Source organism: Eubalaena glacialis, chromosome 10 (genome assembly GCF_028564815.1).
Source record: "Eubalaena glacialis isolate mEubGla1 chromosome 10, mEubGla1.1.hap2.+ XY, whole genome shotgun sequence".
Lineage (NCBI taxonomy): Eukaryota > Metazoa > Chordata > Mammalia > Artiodactyla > Balaenidae > Eubalaena > Eubalaena glacialis.
The window spans coordinates 94,624,390-94,640,873 of record NC_083725.1 but is presented as its reverse complement, the minus strand read 5'-3'; the positions used below and the strand labels follow the sequence as shown (position 1 = coordinate 94,640,873).

General features: G+C 33.9%; 2 protein-coding genes across 10 annotated transcripts in view; one reads left to right on the top strand and one right to left on the bottom strand.

Moving 5' to 3' along the window:
• IMMP1L (inner mitochondrial membrane peptidase subunit 1) overlaps nt 1–8,779 on the top strand; it is a 73,246-nt gene extending 64,467 nt beyond the window's left edge. For 2 of the 6 annotated variants that reach the window (XM_061201534.1, XM_061201535.1), the window contains 2 exons: nt 7,623–7,733; nt 8,611–8,779. In XM_061201534.1, the coding sequence (XP_061057517.1) occupies nt 7,623–7,733; nt 8,611–8,679 (180 nt within the window). In that variant the 3' untranslated portion in view covers nt 8,680–8,779. Of the gene's footprint in view, nt 1–7,597; nt 7,734–8,610 lie in introns of those variants that run through there. The other 4 variants (XR_009702226.1, XR_009702225.1, XM_061201536.1 and 1 more) reach the window with 4 other exon arrangements.
• A 587-nt stretch (nt 8,780–9,366) lies between these two features.
• The window catches only part of DNAJC24 (DnaJ heat shock protein family (Hsp40) member C24), a 74,657-nt gene continuing 67,539 nt past the window's right edge, over nt 9,367–16,484 (bottom strand). For 2 of the 4 annotated variants that reach the window (XM_061201540.1, XM_061201541.1), the window contains exons 4-5: nt 13,428–13,496; nt 9,367–9,740 (exon numbers count right to left, since the gene is read on the bottom strand). In XM_061201540.1, coding sequence (XP_061057523.1) covers nt 9,610–9,740; nt 13,428–13,496 — 200 coding nt within the window. In that variant the 3' untranslated portion in view covers nt 9,367–9,609. The other 2 variants (XM_061201543.1, XM_061201542.1) reach the window with 2 other exon arrangements.

Below are 16,484 nucleotides of genomic sequence, written 5' to 3'. Positions count from 1 at the left end.
CAGCCCCATTTTACAAAATTAAAGATTAATAATGTTTTCTCAGCTTTGTGTTCTTAAAAACCTTTCTACTTGATTTTCTCTCAGGGGATTTAATGCTTCACTTTCTGACATATATGTCTTTATCTATAGTTTTGTTGGTGTATATAGGAAGATAGACTCCAACAATTATTTACTGCCATTGCAGGAGTCATACAAATACTGGGCTTTATGAAGTTCTTTTAGAACTTTGTAATTAATAAATGATCTCATTTTGCAAGTATTCTCTCCAGTAGTTTGTGTACATAGCATCTTACCATGAGTACGTTTTGGTTATATAAGCCATGATTAAGCAGAATATGCATTAACCACATAATGGTATACTAATTTGACTCGATTCTGCTTACCTGAAAGATAGTAACATAAATAACAATTATTTGGGTATTGTTAAACTGAAATGACATGTTGTGAATGTACATTCATCATATGGACCTTTTTCTGGGCAGGGAAATTATGCATTTTATATTTTACATTCATCATTCTGTGAGACACAAAACAGAATCTTTAAAATACATGTGGAAAATGAAATACTTTACAGTGTTGTTGATATACCACTTCCATTTGCTTTTGCCAAAAAAAAAAAAAAAACCCCACAAAAAACAAAACAAAAAAACCCAAGTCTTTATCTGATTGCTTTCCTAAGGTGTGTATGCCTCTCCTTTTCCTATGTATTTCAGGAAAAGGAAAAAATAATGATGTCAGAAAAGGATTCCAAAAACTTTGCCCTCTCCCATTACCTTTATGATTTTTGTTTGTTTCTTTAATAATTATTATTTCCTTTACATTCCCAGTCATTTTAGAAGAACCATTAAGGAGGCATGAGCAATAGGGCCAGTGCATACCCTGCCTTTGCTGATTACACATTTTAAAATATCTGGCAAACAAAGAGTTAGTCAAAAATCAGTCTGTTATTAGGATTTTCTGTTTCTTGAAACTTTTGAAAGGTCAAACATACAAATATCTTACTCTTCAGTCAGAACTTTTTCTTAATTAGATAATCTTTGCTTAATCAAATAATAAGTGAGTTTGATTAGTTTAGTAAATGTGTTATTTGATATTGTGGACTCTTTCATCAGATTTCACTTGAATCAAGAAAGGTAACACCTGTGGGTTGGTTCCCAAAAGCTGCTTTTGTTAAATGGACACCCGCAGGCCATGAGGCAATTACATTTGTTGCTTGTACTATAAAGGAGGCACTTAACCAGGCTTCAGTAAGTATGGCTGAGAACTAGAGGCTTGATTCTTTTGTCCTGCCCTGAGATTAGGTTTTATCATAGCTCAGGAGGTAAACCTCTGACGTAGAAAGGAAAAACCAAGAATGATTTAAGGGTTCTTTTAATGCTTTAAAAGTTATTCCTAAAGCTAGTTATATCTGAGACCCTGGGAAAATTCAGATTTGAGCAAAAGTAAACATTTCTAGTTGGCATTCATTGTAAACATATATTCATACATTCTTACTCAGTCTCATGCATTCATTCAAGTTGGCATGGCGTATTTCCAAAAATACAAAGATGAAAAGTAATTAACTCTTTTTAAAAGTTTTGGTTATGAGAAGTAATGAACAAAGACATGGAATTAGGATTTCCATTTTTGGGCATTTGCAAAACATTATAAATTTTTTTAAGTGTTTGAGTTCTTTTCCACTTTAATTGGAAAGTTATGACAGCTTTTTAAAAATACATTTAAAAATATATTTTAATCTATTTTATGTTAATATTTTATTATAATATTGCTATAGAATTTTTTTCTCTTATCTGGTTTGAATTTTGAATTTAGTGATAACCAGTAGGTTAATCCAACAGACAATAACTGTGTTTTGAGTTAGAAAGGAAATTTTTGTTCTGTTCCTTGCTTTACTCCACTCCACTCACCTGACCAGAAAGGTCAGGTTTTAAGTTTTGGACCCATACCAAAAATGTGTTGTACTTTATATTTATTTAAATAAATGAGTTCTTAGCTAGACTGATATTTTAGTTATCCAGAGGTCTGGTGACAGTACTGTAATTGCAGTCATTTACTTGTACTGTACAAAGAAGCAGAGCCTGCTATACGGATTGGAAGTTAGGTCACTCTCTTACCACATTACCAAAGACAAAAAAAAAATTTTTTTTTTAATTCAATAAAGCTCTTCCTAACCTACATTGTGATGGACAATGTTCCATTTTTAAAAAGTACAAGTATGACTGAAAGGGCTAGTCATATTAAGACACACATGTATGTGTATGTGCATATATATATTTAAAAATTATTTAACTAATACATACTGGTCACAAAAATGTAAATTTTGAAATACATAAAACAAAATTTTGTGGTTTTTTAAGGAAGTAATTATACCTAAGTAAGCCCTGTAACTTATTTTTTTCACTGACTGTATTCATGTCAGTCTATTAGCTGTCTACTATTCTGTAAATAAACTCTGTTTAACATCTGCCTACTGACGAATATTTATACTGTTGCCAATTTTGAGATACAAGCAATACCATACTGAACTTATCTGCTTATACATAATTGCATGCTGAGTTTGGCGAATCTTTTCTAGAGATTTTGATAGGGAAAGGGTAAAATGAGGACACACAGGGCATGCCACTGAAGGGGATGCAAGGCAGAGATGCCAAAGGCACACCTTACTTACATCAAGAACTTTAGTTCTCACCAAAAGGATTTTCTTCATATTGTTATGAGGTATGCTAAAAAAAAATAAGACTTTAAATATTAGATACTTTTAACATCTGGCAATTATGGAGTAACTGGGGCTGAACTTGCCCTCCTGCCATAAAGAACTGGAAAACTGGACAAACTATGTGAAACAGTTTTCAGACAATGCGCAGCAGGCAGTACAAGACAGATTCCTGAGAGAAGGGAAACAAACAAGGCAAGCCTTATACTTTCCCTAACTTCTGCCTTAAAGCAGTTTTCAGAAGGTGCGAGGAGGAAAATTCACACAAAGGACAGTGGTCTTGCTGAGTTGAAGAGACAGAGATTAGGGTATAGGGAAGTTTAAGTGGTTGGAATTTATGCATCAAAGCGCCGGGGAGAAAAGAGCTACAGAATGATCTCCAGAAATCTACGTATTCTCTTGGTTTTGGGGCTGAACACTAAACTGTGCCTGCTTATGGTGAAATTTAGAGACTGAGCACCAAACAGCTATTGGCAGCAGCCAAGCAACTCCCAGAGCTTACACAGGGCTTAGAGTCATTTGAGTCCTGACCAGCCACAGTGGACAGATCTCATTAAATATCTAGAGCATTCCGTAGAGACCCTGGAATATCATGCCTTAGAAGTGGGCTAGACTAGCCCTTAGAGTACAGTGTGAGAGAGACCCAACTTAAGCTTGAAAACAAGGCTTGACAGGAATAAGCTGATGCACAGCTAACTTAACCACCTTCCAAAAACCAAACAGACCTCCTCAACATTCAACGCTCTCTAAAAAGAGAACAAAATCCACTCAACAAATGAATGTTCAGCTCAATAACAAATTATTAGATATGTGAAGAAGTAGGAAAATGTAACCCACAACTAGAAGAAATATAGATCCAGAAATTGAGAGATAATGGAATTAATAGTCATGTGCTCTAAAACACCAATTATAAATATTTTCAAGGATCTAGAGGATGAACATAATGAGGGAGAAATGGTAAATATAAAAAAGAACCAAGTGAAATTTCTAGAGCCTAAAAATATATTATATGGTCTTTACAGCAGATTAAAAATTGCAAAAGAAAAGATCCCAGACTGGGAAGAAGTATTTGCAATACCTGTCGAAGGACTTGTACTCAAGATACATAAAGGGCTCTTAAAATGAATAAGAAGAATAATCCATTTTAAAAATGGGCAAAATATTTTAATAGACATTTCACAAAAGATACACTAATAGGTACAAGAAAAAATACTTATCAGAGAAATGGAAATGAAAACCACAGTGTGACACCAATAGCCTACTAGAATGGCAAAAATTTTTTTAATTGAAAATACCAAGGTTGTGAAGCAACAGAAACACTCATACATTGCTGTTGGGAGTGTAAAATGGTATAATTACTTTGGAAAAGTTTAAGATTAAGCATACACTTATGACCCAGAAATTCTACCCCTACGTATTTACTGAAAAGAAACAGACTTATACATGAACGTTCATAGTGCTTTATTTGTAACAGCCCAAAATTGCAGACAACACAAATATCCATCAACAGGTTCATGGAAAGAAATTGTGATTTACAATGGGATATACTCAGCAGTAAAAAAGAATGAATGACTGATACATACAACATGTATTAATCGTTTAAAAACTGCTGAACAAAAGCCTGACACAAAATAGTATGTACTGTGCAACCTCACTTATATGAACTTTAGTAAAAGTAGTCTCTAGTAAACAGGAAACAGATCACTAGTTGCCTGGGACGAGGTGTAGGGGTGGGAGGTGGACTGAAAAAGGAGGGAGCTTTCTGGCACAGTAGCAGTGTTCTACATCTTGATTGTGGTGGGTGGTTACACAGGAATGCACATTTTTCAAAACTAGTGTCGAAACAAAATGAGCACATTTTACTGTGAAGTATACCTCTAAAATTGATTTTAAAGTGTACACCCTTACCCCATATCAAAAATAAGTATGTGTTTCAAAAGTGGAGTAATTGCAAACATGATGAATTTTTTACTGGGAAAATAAGTGATAGAGAGGTAGATCAGCAAAGGTGACTGCTTTGATTTTAAGACTCACACTCAGAGGTTTTCCCATTTATAGAGAAGCTCTTATTAAAGGTACCATCAGTGATGAGGTTGTTTCCTTGTTTCTGTACTTTATATGAAACACTGAAGTCTTAAGATGTAAAGGTTATTCCTTTGCTATGCATGGATGCATGGGTATTAGCATATATGGGCTTCAGGTAAGTAAGAGGTAGCATGTTCCATATTTGAACCTACTTCTATTAAATGTCAGTAACTGTACTTCACAGGTTGTTTTAAGGATCAAATGTGTGTTTGTTTAAATTAAAATGACCAGAAAAGTATGTATAAACACTAGTTTGTGTTACTATTCCTCCCTTTTGTTCCACCCCTTGCAGTCAAGGACTAGGTGTGAACAGCTTGGGTCACACTCCTCCAAAGGTTTCTGGTGGTATGTTCTGGGTCTCTCTTAGCAGATTCTTTTCTGTTCTTGTTAACTTTACTATACCAGAGATAATACTTCATCACTGTATTTATCTAAATTTGGAAGAAACTTAGGTCATAACTGCCACAAAAGTGATTGTGCGTTACAAGAATTTCTACTTAATACTAATCACCAACAAATATTTGAGTTCCAACTTTGGTTTAGGTGTTGTAAAGATTTAAGATCATGACATGATTATTGTCTGTTGGCTTTTTCAGTCATAAAATAGTAGACATACACAAAAGCCAAGCATGTAAGAGGATGTTATGATCCAGAGCCCCATGTAGGGCAGACTTTAAGTGTTTTAAACAATCTAGGGTATTTGGTATGTGCAGGCAACATTGGGAAAAGCTTCATGGAGAAAGGAAATGTATATTGGATCAATCGGATGGGCAAAAAAAGATCTTCCTGGATTGTTAGTATCTTTATTAGTTTTTTGAATTTTGTTCTCCTTTGGTTATATTGGTGTCCCTAACTTTATAATTGTATTTAACTATTCGTATATGTTACCTATTTTTAGAACTCAGGAACAAACACATATTAAGGAAAAACTATGGAAATTTAGACAACAAAGATGTTCACATTGTAGTTTCTCCCAAGGCAGTACTTCAGAATATATTTAATGACTTATTTTAGCTTTTCCAAATACCCTGTTTTGTTCTTCTTTTCATCTGTAACCTGAGATGTACTCATTTTTCTATTTGAGCAGCCTTATGCTTCACTACATATAAATCTACTTATTATATAGGTAGAAATGAACCTTGCTATTGGCCCTAGAACCTATAACTAGTTCCACTAGTAGAAGTTAATGATCTTACAATATCTGATATTCTTTCAAAAAACTTTTATCCTTTCTCTACAAATAGATTTAACATTTAAGTGTATCTAAATGAAAATAATTAACTTGATTCATTTTTGGCTAATATTTCTACATGATATAAGACATTCCAAAATTATATATTCCAAAATTATATAATCTCTAAATAAAGTGTAATTCAAATTTTACATGCTTGTATAAATTTATTTTTCCAAAAGGTAATTCAGGGGTGATGGGAGGGGGGCGGGGAATGAATAGGCAGATCACAGAGGATTTTGGGGGCAGTGAAAATACTGTGTATGGTACTGTGATGTGGATACATGTCATACATTTCTCCAAATTCATAGAATGTACAACACCAAGAGTGAACCCTAAGGTAAACCATGGGACGTGGGGTGATGATGATGTCAGTGTAACAGACATGCCACTCTAGTGGGGATGTAATGGGGAGGCCGTGCATGAGTGGGGGCAGGAGGTATATGGGAGATCTCTGCACCTTCCTCTCAGTTGTGCTGTGAACGTAAAACTGCTCTAAAAGGTAGTCATTTTTTAAAATTTTGTGACATTTTAAAAAATGGGTCATTTCTTATTAAACCTAATATGAATATTTTTCTTCATATAAGGTTCCCAAGTAATAATCAGTCAAAAGAATAGTGAAAATTAATTCCTTTCCATAGATCATTTTGGTCTGGTCAGTAATTCAACTTTCTTGGGTAACAAAAGCTATGAAAAAGAAACTTTTTAAAATGCAATTTTGAAGACTGTTACTGAAGAGTAATTTTTAAAGTTTATATTGAACAGATATTAACAGGCAATATCTCATATCACAGTGGGCATTTTTTAAAGTAATGTGTTCTGTTCTAAATATACTTATGATTGTCACTGAGTAAAAATTTAAATTTATGTTATACCCCAGTTAATACACAGGACATATAGAAGATGGGATCTTTTCATTTAGTAGAAGGTCACCATCATTAATTTTACAACTGATGATTTTATAATAGGTCCTTCTAGTTCTTGATGGTCATTATTGAAGTATAATGCATTGAAGATATGGCCTGTACAAAGGCAGAACAAGGATCTTAATTAGAATTCTGACAAGCCCACTCCAATAAAATGATGAGATTATTTGTAATTGATGTCACAATCAATTACCATTTAGTTCATCATGAGCATTCTAATAGGTCTGGCCTTGGTATTGGCCCCAGGATGTTGCTGAGTGAGTGGCTGCCCTGCTTATGCTGTTATTGAGACAGGAGGGCACATTTTCAGTCAGCATCCTAATGACCTCTTTTGAAGTCTATTAAATTAATGACCCTGTCACACTGTTTTGATCTCTTATAACCTCAGTGTGGGGTTTGCATAACAAATTAATGTTTGGGAACCATATGGCAAAAAAGATAGGTCTTTTTAAAAGTTGAAATATTAATACTACTTATTAATATTTAGTAAAAGTTATTTTATTATGCAAGAAATAACAGCAAAAATGCAAATTATAGGGTTTGAATGTATTTTATAAAAGAGAACTTTAGGACATTTCTCCCTACCTCCAAAAGACATGATTTTTTATTTATAGTACCCAGATTTGTTTTTCTTTTTTAAAGGGGCTGCTTCCGTCTATAATTCTAGGTGCCAATGGGTCATGTGTGGTTAGAAGGTGATAATCTACAGAATTCTACAGATTCCAGGTACTATGGACCTGTTCCATATGGACTAATAAGAGGACGTATCTTCTTTAAGGTACTACTGTTTTCTGCTTAAAATGCAGGCTTTCTTCTCTGAGCTGGGAAAAAAAACAAAACCAAAAAAAAAAAAAAAAAGAAGTTTCTTTCAGAAGAACCGAAATCTTTAGGCTGTCAGTGGACATAAAACTGTTGCAATGACTACACTTTATGAACATGTTGGCCTTCATAGCTATAAACATTACCACTCCCCCATTATGACAGGTAATTGAGAATAATTTTTGTTTGAAAAATAAAGTTCAGATTAGTTGTAGCATAAGCAGCTTTTGACTCTCCAAAAATTTAATTTTCTCTCGTACAACTTTTCCAACCATATTCATACCCAGGGCATATATTAATATGCATTTGCAGAAGAGCAATCTAGCAACTAGCTGGAATGCAGGGATATCCCAGTTAAGTATAGTGAGTAATGCACTTATCATGGTTGTAGTACACGTAATAGTAAAGATTATTGTTTTCACTGGCTTTTCCTTTTTGCCACAAGCAGTCAGGAGAAAAACAGACATGAGTATTCGGGGCTGTTGGATAATTTACAGGATTTTTTTACACTTAAGCAGATGTTATATTCAAGTATTTAGGTTTACAGTTAACTTTGATGATAGTGAAAGAAAAAACAAACATACACACACTACACACATATTATTTTCTAGTATAATGTTTGAATGTTCCAAACTTTAGAGGTTAAATACATACACATACAGGTTTACTTTCTACAGTCTTATTTTGAAGTAGAACATTTGTTCTTGATTGAAGAATAAGGAGAAAGTATTTAATTATACGGCATAGAGAAAGGGATGAATGAAAAAAAGAAGGGAATATGATGATGCTATAATATCACTTTACTAATTGTCTTCAATCACATTTGGATTTTACAGATTTGGCCTCTGAATGATTTTGGATTTCTACGTGACAGCCCTAATGGCCACAGATTTTCTGATGATTAGCAAGCATTTATTCTTTTGATTTGATTATTGTCTTCTGTTAAAGTGAATTTATTATTGTCACTGAAACCATGTTACTTACTAATAAACTATTTGCTATTCAGTTTTAGTTATTTTTAATTGTTAAATGTAAAGAATAAGCAACACACACTCTGCAAGCTATATTTGTTCAAAATATATGGATAAAAATGTAATCCAAAATTAAATATATAGAAAAATAAAAGCTTTACTATAATCAATAATAACTAACAAACAAACACATTAAAAAAGTCCATTTCATCATACCAGCAACGCAGTGGCTACGGTTTTCTGACTCCAAGGCTCTCCTTCTTTCTCCGGTTGCCATTTCACTTTATTAACTTTGAAATAACTCCTCATGAATATCCATATCCAGCCTTCATCATGGGAGAGCTAGGCTCACATGTTATTCACGAAGATTCTAACTTAATTCTAATGACCTGAGATTTGAAATAGTTGTACAAAAGGCCTATAACTTTAGCAGCTAGGAATATGTTATTACTTCAAAAACTTAGCAACTATAAAGGAATATGATGATACTGTGACCCATTAAAAGATAAGACACACTTATATGAAGAAAGGAAAATTCTTATATTTTGTACCAAGGAGAAAATGCACCAATAATAAACTTCTCAGATGGGAATTCACTAAATATAACTTTTAATTCAAGCCCCCTTTCTTAGCCATCTGTAAATATAAAATGTAAATACATATGAATAATGAAATTAATTTTCTATTAATCTAGGTAGACTTTGACAGTCTTATATTTTCTCTGCAAATAATAGAGCTGACAAAAAAGAATCCCTTTTTTTTTTTAATCAATCAGCTTTATATGTTTGCTTGAATGGACAAAGGTGGAGTAGATTTTCCTCCATGTGTCTGAATACACTAAAGAATTCCACTTAGTGAACAATCTCAGCGATAATGAAGGAGTTCTATAACTAGTGAACACGTATCACAAGAAATCAGCGTCACTTCTTCTGCTTCATCCTTGGAAACACTGTATTTTCCACCACATCGACAACTCAGAGAAAAAGAATGATCATCTGCAAAGAAAACAAAATGCTTACATGTAACTACTTCGTTAATGCCTTTTTAAAAAATGCAGCTATTCCACAGAAACTGCAAAAGAAAAAAGAAAAAAAAATCAGTCAATATAAAATATATTTAAATGAGAACTTGAAAAAATTTCTCGTATAGGGGCAGTGTTTCTAAAAAATTATCTACTAAAAAATCTTTATCTGTGGAGGAAATGTATTGAGGGTATGAAACAATAGACCAGAGATCCTGTAGGGGAGAGCAGATGCTCAGAAGTGACCAATGAAATTTATTTGAAGTCTTCTGTTTTCTTAAGATTCATGTAAATTTTACATTCTTCTGGACAATGTGGTTGTCTAAAATATTACTGTGAAGGAAGACGAGAAACAGCCCTACTTGTCTTATTGTTAAGGAGCATGCCTTTGCCAGCAGTATATCCTTTCAGCGAAAACTGCTGACTTGACTGTTTATCAGGTTCAGCATTTGAATCCTATCTGTTCTGGTATCACACTATTTCAAGAATCCTGACTTAAATGTATAGACATATACTATGGTGTCCTTTCTGTGGGGGCTATGTGTGTGTACCTGTTTGTTTGGTGTTTACAAATGATTTAGGAACCAAAAGGACAATCGCTGAAGTGAGATGCCCAAAGGAGGCAATATGGCGCAACGTTCTGCCTACGAATGGGGGAAATTTTGTAAGTTTCATCTTCCTAGGAAGTTGAAATACTTTGTCTTTTAGCTGAAAGAATCTCTGATCCACTGGTTATTCCATTTTACTGTCACTGAGGAGTGACTGTCAAAGAAAAATAATTACTGATCTCATTATTTTACTACTGTCATAAAAAAAATTAGAGATAAATGAACTAAATCTCTAAAGATATGATTTCTTACAATCAAATATCTTCATTCAATTCTCAAACTTCGTTTTTTAACACTTAGATCTCATCATATGCCATGAAAAGAAGAGAAAAGAAAAGAAAAAGAAAAAAAATTCAACAGCCTTCGATTTGTTCTCTAATCAACTTTGGTCTTGGAAAAACAAGCAGTTAAATAAGCCAGCTTTACATGTTTCTTTTATCAGTAAGGAAAACATTAATTCACAATCCTGCTTTTCATTTTTCACCACAATGTCTTTTTTCTCTATAAAGAAAAATAATTTCATCTTGAATTTTAAAACACTAACATCTTCCCTGTCTGAGCCAACATATATGTGTAATAGAGCATGCTTTCAAAGTGAACTATTTTATTATTAAATTGTCTAAAAATGTACATATTCTAACCATTGGTTTTCTTGAGCTAAATCTCCCTCTTGTTTTTTCACCACCTCAGTGAACACTGAGAAACAATCTGAGGTGACATGTGCTTGGTAAATGATGCAGAGGCCACCATGGGCTACTGTGGAGTTTTGTCATAGATGATTCCAAATGTTAATGCTCACTAAAACTCACATCTTTTTAAATTTCTTCTTAAATTATTCTACTATCACTTAAAGTGGTATCTTCACAGAAATCATAATTTTAAATACACTGAATGAAGACAAAACAACCAAGCTGTGTAACAGACTAACTGTAAGGGGAATGGCTAACTTCAATCTCTCAATAGGTCTTCAGATATGCCTTTTAAGCATAATAAAATGCATCATTTCCTACTGTTCCTGGACCCAGAAGCTGATAATTTGGCTATGTTTATCATGTAGGATTTCATCCACTTTTCTCCTATTCTGGATCTTCACCTTCCAAGGTTATTCTGAAAACGCCCATGAAGGAATCATCAAATGCTTTTGCTAGTCCAGTTGGTCACACTTTTTATGTACTTTCATCTGCCAAGGCTGCTCTTTGCAATCGCACAGAACAATTCCAAATTGCAAATTCAACTGCAAAACTCACATGACCAGTTTTTAAATATTCCTGCAAAAATAATAGCTTCATGTAGCTGTTGCTCACTGTTTTCTCTCATGAGGATAAGGACTATTTCTATCTTTACAGTGATAAAAAACCCTTAATTTAAATAAGTATCTAAGAACATCCTATACTTTTAAGATTAACTGTAGCTGCTTATAACTGATTCATTGGCTGTAGCCGGGATGCTTCTTTATCTTCTTCACTGTCAAGTTTACTTTAGGGAGTACCAAGGACAATAACATTTATGATAATTCTTGACTTCATGTTGTATATGTCTTTCAATGTCTTGGCATTTCACTTGTTATCAAAAAGCCCATATATTTGCTGACTGAACAGATGCTTGAACCACACTAATCTATAGTCTTAATTTAAAATAAAATCTTAAATTGATTATATTTTTAAAATTTTACTAAAAAAAGTAAAAATTACAAAAACCAGTTTTCACTATTTTAATATTATCAGGAATTAGTAGTAAACAAAACATATTAGTCATATCAACTACAACCAGAACTAATTTGTCCAATAAGAGATGGACACACACACATATACTGGTTGATAAGCTGGCAATACTGTATTTTCAAAAAATATTATTTAGCTGGGCAAGTCTCCCTGATAAACGACATGTTCTAATCTATCCCCTTCACAAAGTAGCAGTGAAATCAGTGTCACTAGTGTATTCTATTTTCACAGCAGTAGCTCTTCCTGTTTACTCTGATGAAACTATCATGAACCCCGGGAGCCCCAGTTACACAAAATCTCAAGTTTTCCAATCATTCACTGCAAATAAGAATTTCTACTCCAGGATTTCATTTGGCAGTTTAGGAGCAGAGTGGCTCATAGGCAAAAACATGATTCCCCTTCTAAGTCAATATAGCTTTGTGACCCAACTTCCTAAGAGCACTAAGCTAAGAATTTGCCATTAAAAAATATTCCAGTAAACTTGGTTTCGGAAAGGACAGGCTGTTTATCTTCTACTTATCCACACTTACTAATACATTTTTATAAACCCCCAGGGAATCTGTACCCCAGGCTGAATAATAAAGTTATAGGACTAAGAGTATATAAAAATTCTAGAAAACAGTAAGATTTCTTCATTTGCCCAGAGAAACATGGAATTGTGGTATTCATGGCTTCCATTTTAAAAAAAGGAACTTAATAAAACCTAACCAGAGCAATTCACAGACCTAATCTGAAGAATGGAAAATTAAGTTAGATTTAAGTTTTTAAATTCTATTAATAGGAAAGGGGAAAAAGATATGACTTCATGGTAGGTAAAAGGGAGTGACAGATTTTTCTTTTCCACTTAAGACACAATCAAAAAAGGAGGTTAAACATCAAGCTCCAAGTAGAAGAGTGTAACATGTATAACATTAAAATCCCTGCTCTGACAATTTATCATTCCATATAAAGAAACAAAAATAAACATATATTCTAATAGGAATTCATCTCAAGTGTCAACATAGGATGGAAAAAATGATCTCCTTTGACTTTATATTCCCTATTACACAGATGGAGAGTAAACAAAAAATCAAAGTAGTTTAAAAAAGAAAACCATATGAAATCTTAAGTACCTAACATCTAATTAGGACAGAAAAATAACTGGAAATGAGTCACATAAGTGGACATCAATAATTGGAGTTTAGAATGAAACAAAAATATTCCAAACAAAAACACCCACATATATATGGAAAGCCAAGCTGTTATTTCCAAACATCCTATGAAGGTTTTTTTCTTATAGGAGGTCCCTAATATTTTTCCTGATTGTAATCAAGAGAAAAAAATAATTCCAACCTTCATTCCAAGACATTTCTTCAAGATATACTCGAGCATCTACTGGTCCCATATTTCTTAGATCATCTTCTGTAAAATACAGAATGAGACACTTAATTTTGATACTTAAATCATAACCATGAAGAATGCTAAGAAGGCAAGTTCAGCCTGGTCACTACAATTCTAATTATTTAAAAACTTAGCTTACTACTTTTGATAGCAGTTTTAAAGCTATCTGACTTCAGCTGACTAAAAAAATCCAGAACATCTCATAAACAGTCAAAATCTATCCCATTTTTCACAAGCATGCAACAAGCAAAACCATGAAGTTGATCTCGACGATTCTTTGTGATCAACTAATGAACTCTTTTGTAGGGGGAAATTTTCTGTCAGATAAACTATATTTGTGACTAAGAAAGACTGTGGAGTCAGGTAAAAAACTAACTATATTTGAACCTCAGTTATAATATTTTACTAGCTTTGTAACCTTATGTATATCAAATTATCTCTTATCTACTTTAGAAGGGTCACTCTGGACTGAATTATGTCCCCCCTCCCAAATTCTTATGTTGAAGCCCTAACTCCCAACATACTGTATTTGGAAATAAGCCTTTTAGGAGGTAATTAAGGTTAAATGAGGTCATAAGAGTGGGGTCCTAATCTGATAGAATTGATGGCCTTACAAGAGGACGAAGAGAGAGGTCTCTCCCCACTCACATGCACAGAGGAAAGTATCATATGAAGACACAGCAAGAAAGTGGTCCTTTGCAAGCCAGAAAGAGACCTGACCAGGATCCTCATCAACTTGCACCTCAATCTTGGACTTTTCAGCCTCCAGCACTGTGAGAAATAAATTTCTGTTGTTTAAACCACCCAGTCTATGGCATTTTGTTATGGCAGACGGAACAAACTAACACAAGGGTGTTCTTCCAATCAGTTGAGATCAGGCTAAAAGTGCCTTAAAGAATAAGGCTCTAACCAAATGTAAGGGGGCTTTTAGTCATCTGATTTTTAATTGCTCACAACAGAGTAATAGGTAACTTAAAGGAATAGTTATTTTAAAATATTTTAATAGCCATGCAACACAACCTTTCTGTGTTGATGTTCCACTGCTGTTTCCTGGGCCAAAGTTTTCCCCACAGAGGGAAGGTCCAAAGAAACCTGGAATGCCACCTAAATTTAGTAGGAATATGGCCTAGGTAGTACAAGCATGCACGCTTACTTAAAGCAAGTGTACTGTAGGACAAAGAAAGCAACTATAGACGAGAAGCACTTGTCTTTGTTTTTAAAGGCACGCTGTACTTCCTGTATGCTTGTATTGTTCTTCTAGAAGTCAATGCTTAAAAGAAACTACTAAAATCCACCCCCCACCCCAATGAAATTTTCTTTAGCTGTCTCACTAGTCTCTTGTTCACTTGCTGAGAATGCTTCCTTTGTTCCGTTGTGTGAATGCCTGCGATTTAATTATATTTAATAACTGCCTGTTCAAAATTTATTGGTGAGTTACACAATTTTAAAATAGATGAAAAGATTATACAATATTTTGAACTCATGCTTTTCTATTAAGGTATGTCAAATATTATATCACTTCATATTTACTGGGTACTAAGTCTATTAAACTGTTCTAAAACCCAAAGATAAAGACTTCTGCGAAGTGGTCAGGGGTGGTTCTTCCATCTCTGTGTGTCCACTGAATAGCCTATGCAAAGTGTATCAGTATGTGAGGTAGTTTCTGAACAAAACAATTTAATTTCCACATTCTATATAAAGTTTACTTGGTTATAGGTTATTCAGTATTCCAAATTAAAAAAAAAATTCTATCTAAAAGTCTCATGGACTTTTATCACGTGTTTCCATTTCTTACTCAGAAGGACCAAGATAATCTGCTTGAATGCAGAAATGAAACACTGTTTTAGAATTGAAGAATGGGGGTAATTGGCACTTAATAGAGCTTGGTTAGGGGAAAAACAGGTATAAATAATTTACAATCAAGTTGCCTATATTCCAGGGCATCTTACAGATATCTTAAGTAATTCTGAAATCAGAGCAAATCAGACAAGGCAGAGGTATGACAAGATGAATAAACCTTAATCTAACCTATGGACACCTGTAATACACTAATTGTTAAAAAAGACAACCCATTCATAAGTATCCATTATGCCATGTTTATTTTAAAATAATTAATGAGAAATAACTGGCAAATATAACTGCCAAGCAAGTCAGGTTTGTATTGTTCTGCTTCTCTACTAGGAAGCTATTGTTATTCTCCCTAGTTACTATTTTATGTGGAACCCTTTCTATTATTCCACCTACTCCACAAAGTGGCTTTTACATTTTTATTATTTTTTTCCTCTTTCTGTACAGGAACTTTATTGTAGCTAACTACTTCTTAGTTGAAAGATCAGTTTAGACCATATCTCATGGTAAAAGGGAAAGAAAATAGAACATAAAAATGGTTAGTACTTTACCCAAGGTCAGAGTTAAAAGGAGTATATTAAAATATTCTCCTGTTCTGTGCCTATCTAAACATCTACATATTGACCTGATTATTCAATACTATATGCACAGAGTCCAAGTTTTGTGGGGATTCTGGTTTTAAAAGTCAGTATCTGACACAAGAGCTAACACAGGCTTCCCCTGCTATCTGAAAGTAGAGCTTTCCTATGAAACCTTTTGTAAGCCAAAATAGGTAAAGCAAAGAAGAAATTACCTCAAGACATATCTTGCTAACGGAGGCACAAAATAATTCAAGATAAAGCACAGATGCTCACAGACACAGTTCAAAGCTATGGTGGCTTGATGCTGAATGTAGGTCCCAGGGAGAGAGGCTGGCAGTGCCACTCTGGCCGCTTGGGGCTCACCGCAAAGCAAATGCTGAACACTGTTTTCACTTTTCACCTCTTTTCATAAAGGTGAACATCCACTTAGGATTTCTTCCCATTAAGTGAAAGCAGGTACTAATTTAGGTCTTTCATGAAAGCGAAGTGGAGTAAAGCAAATTTTTGAAAACCAGAGGATACCTGCGTACTGTATGATTTCCCCATTATGTGAAATGTAACAGGCAAAACTATCCTGTGA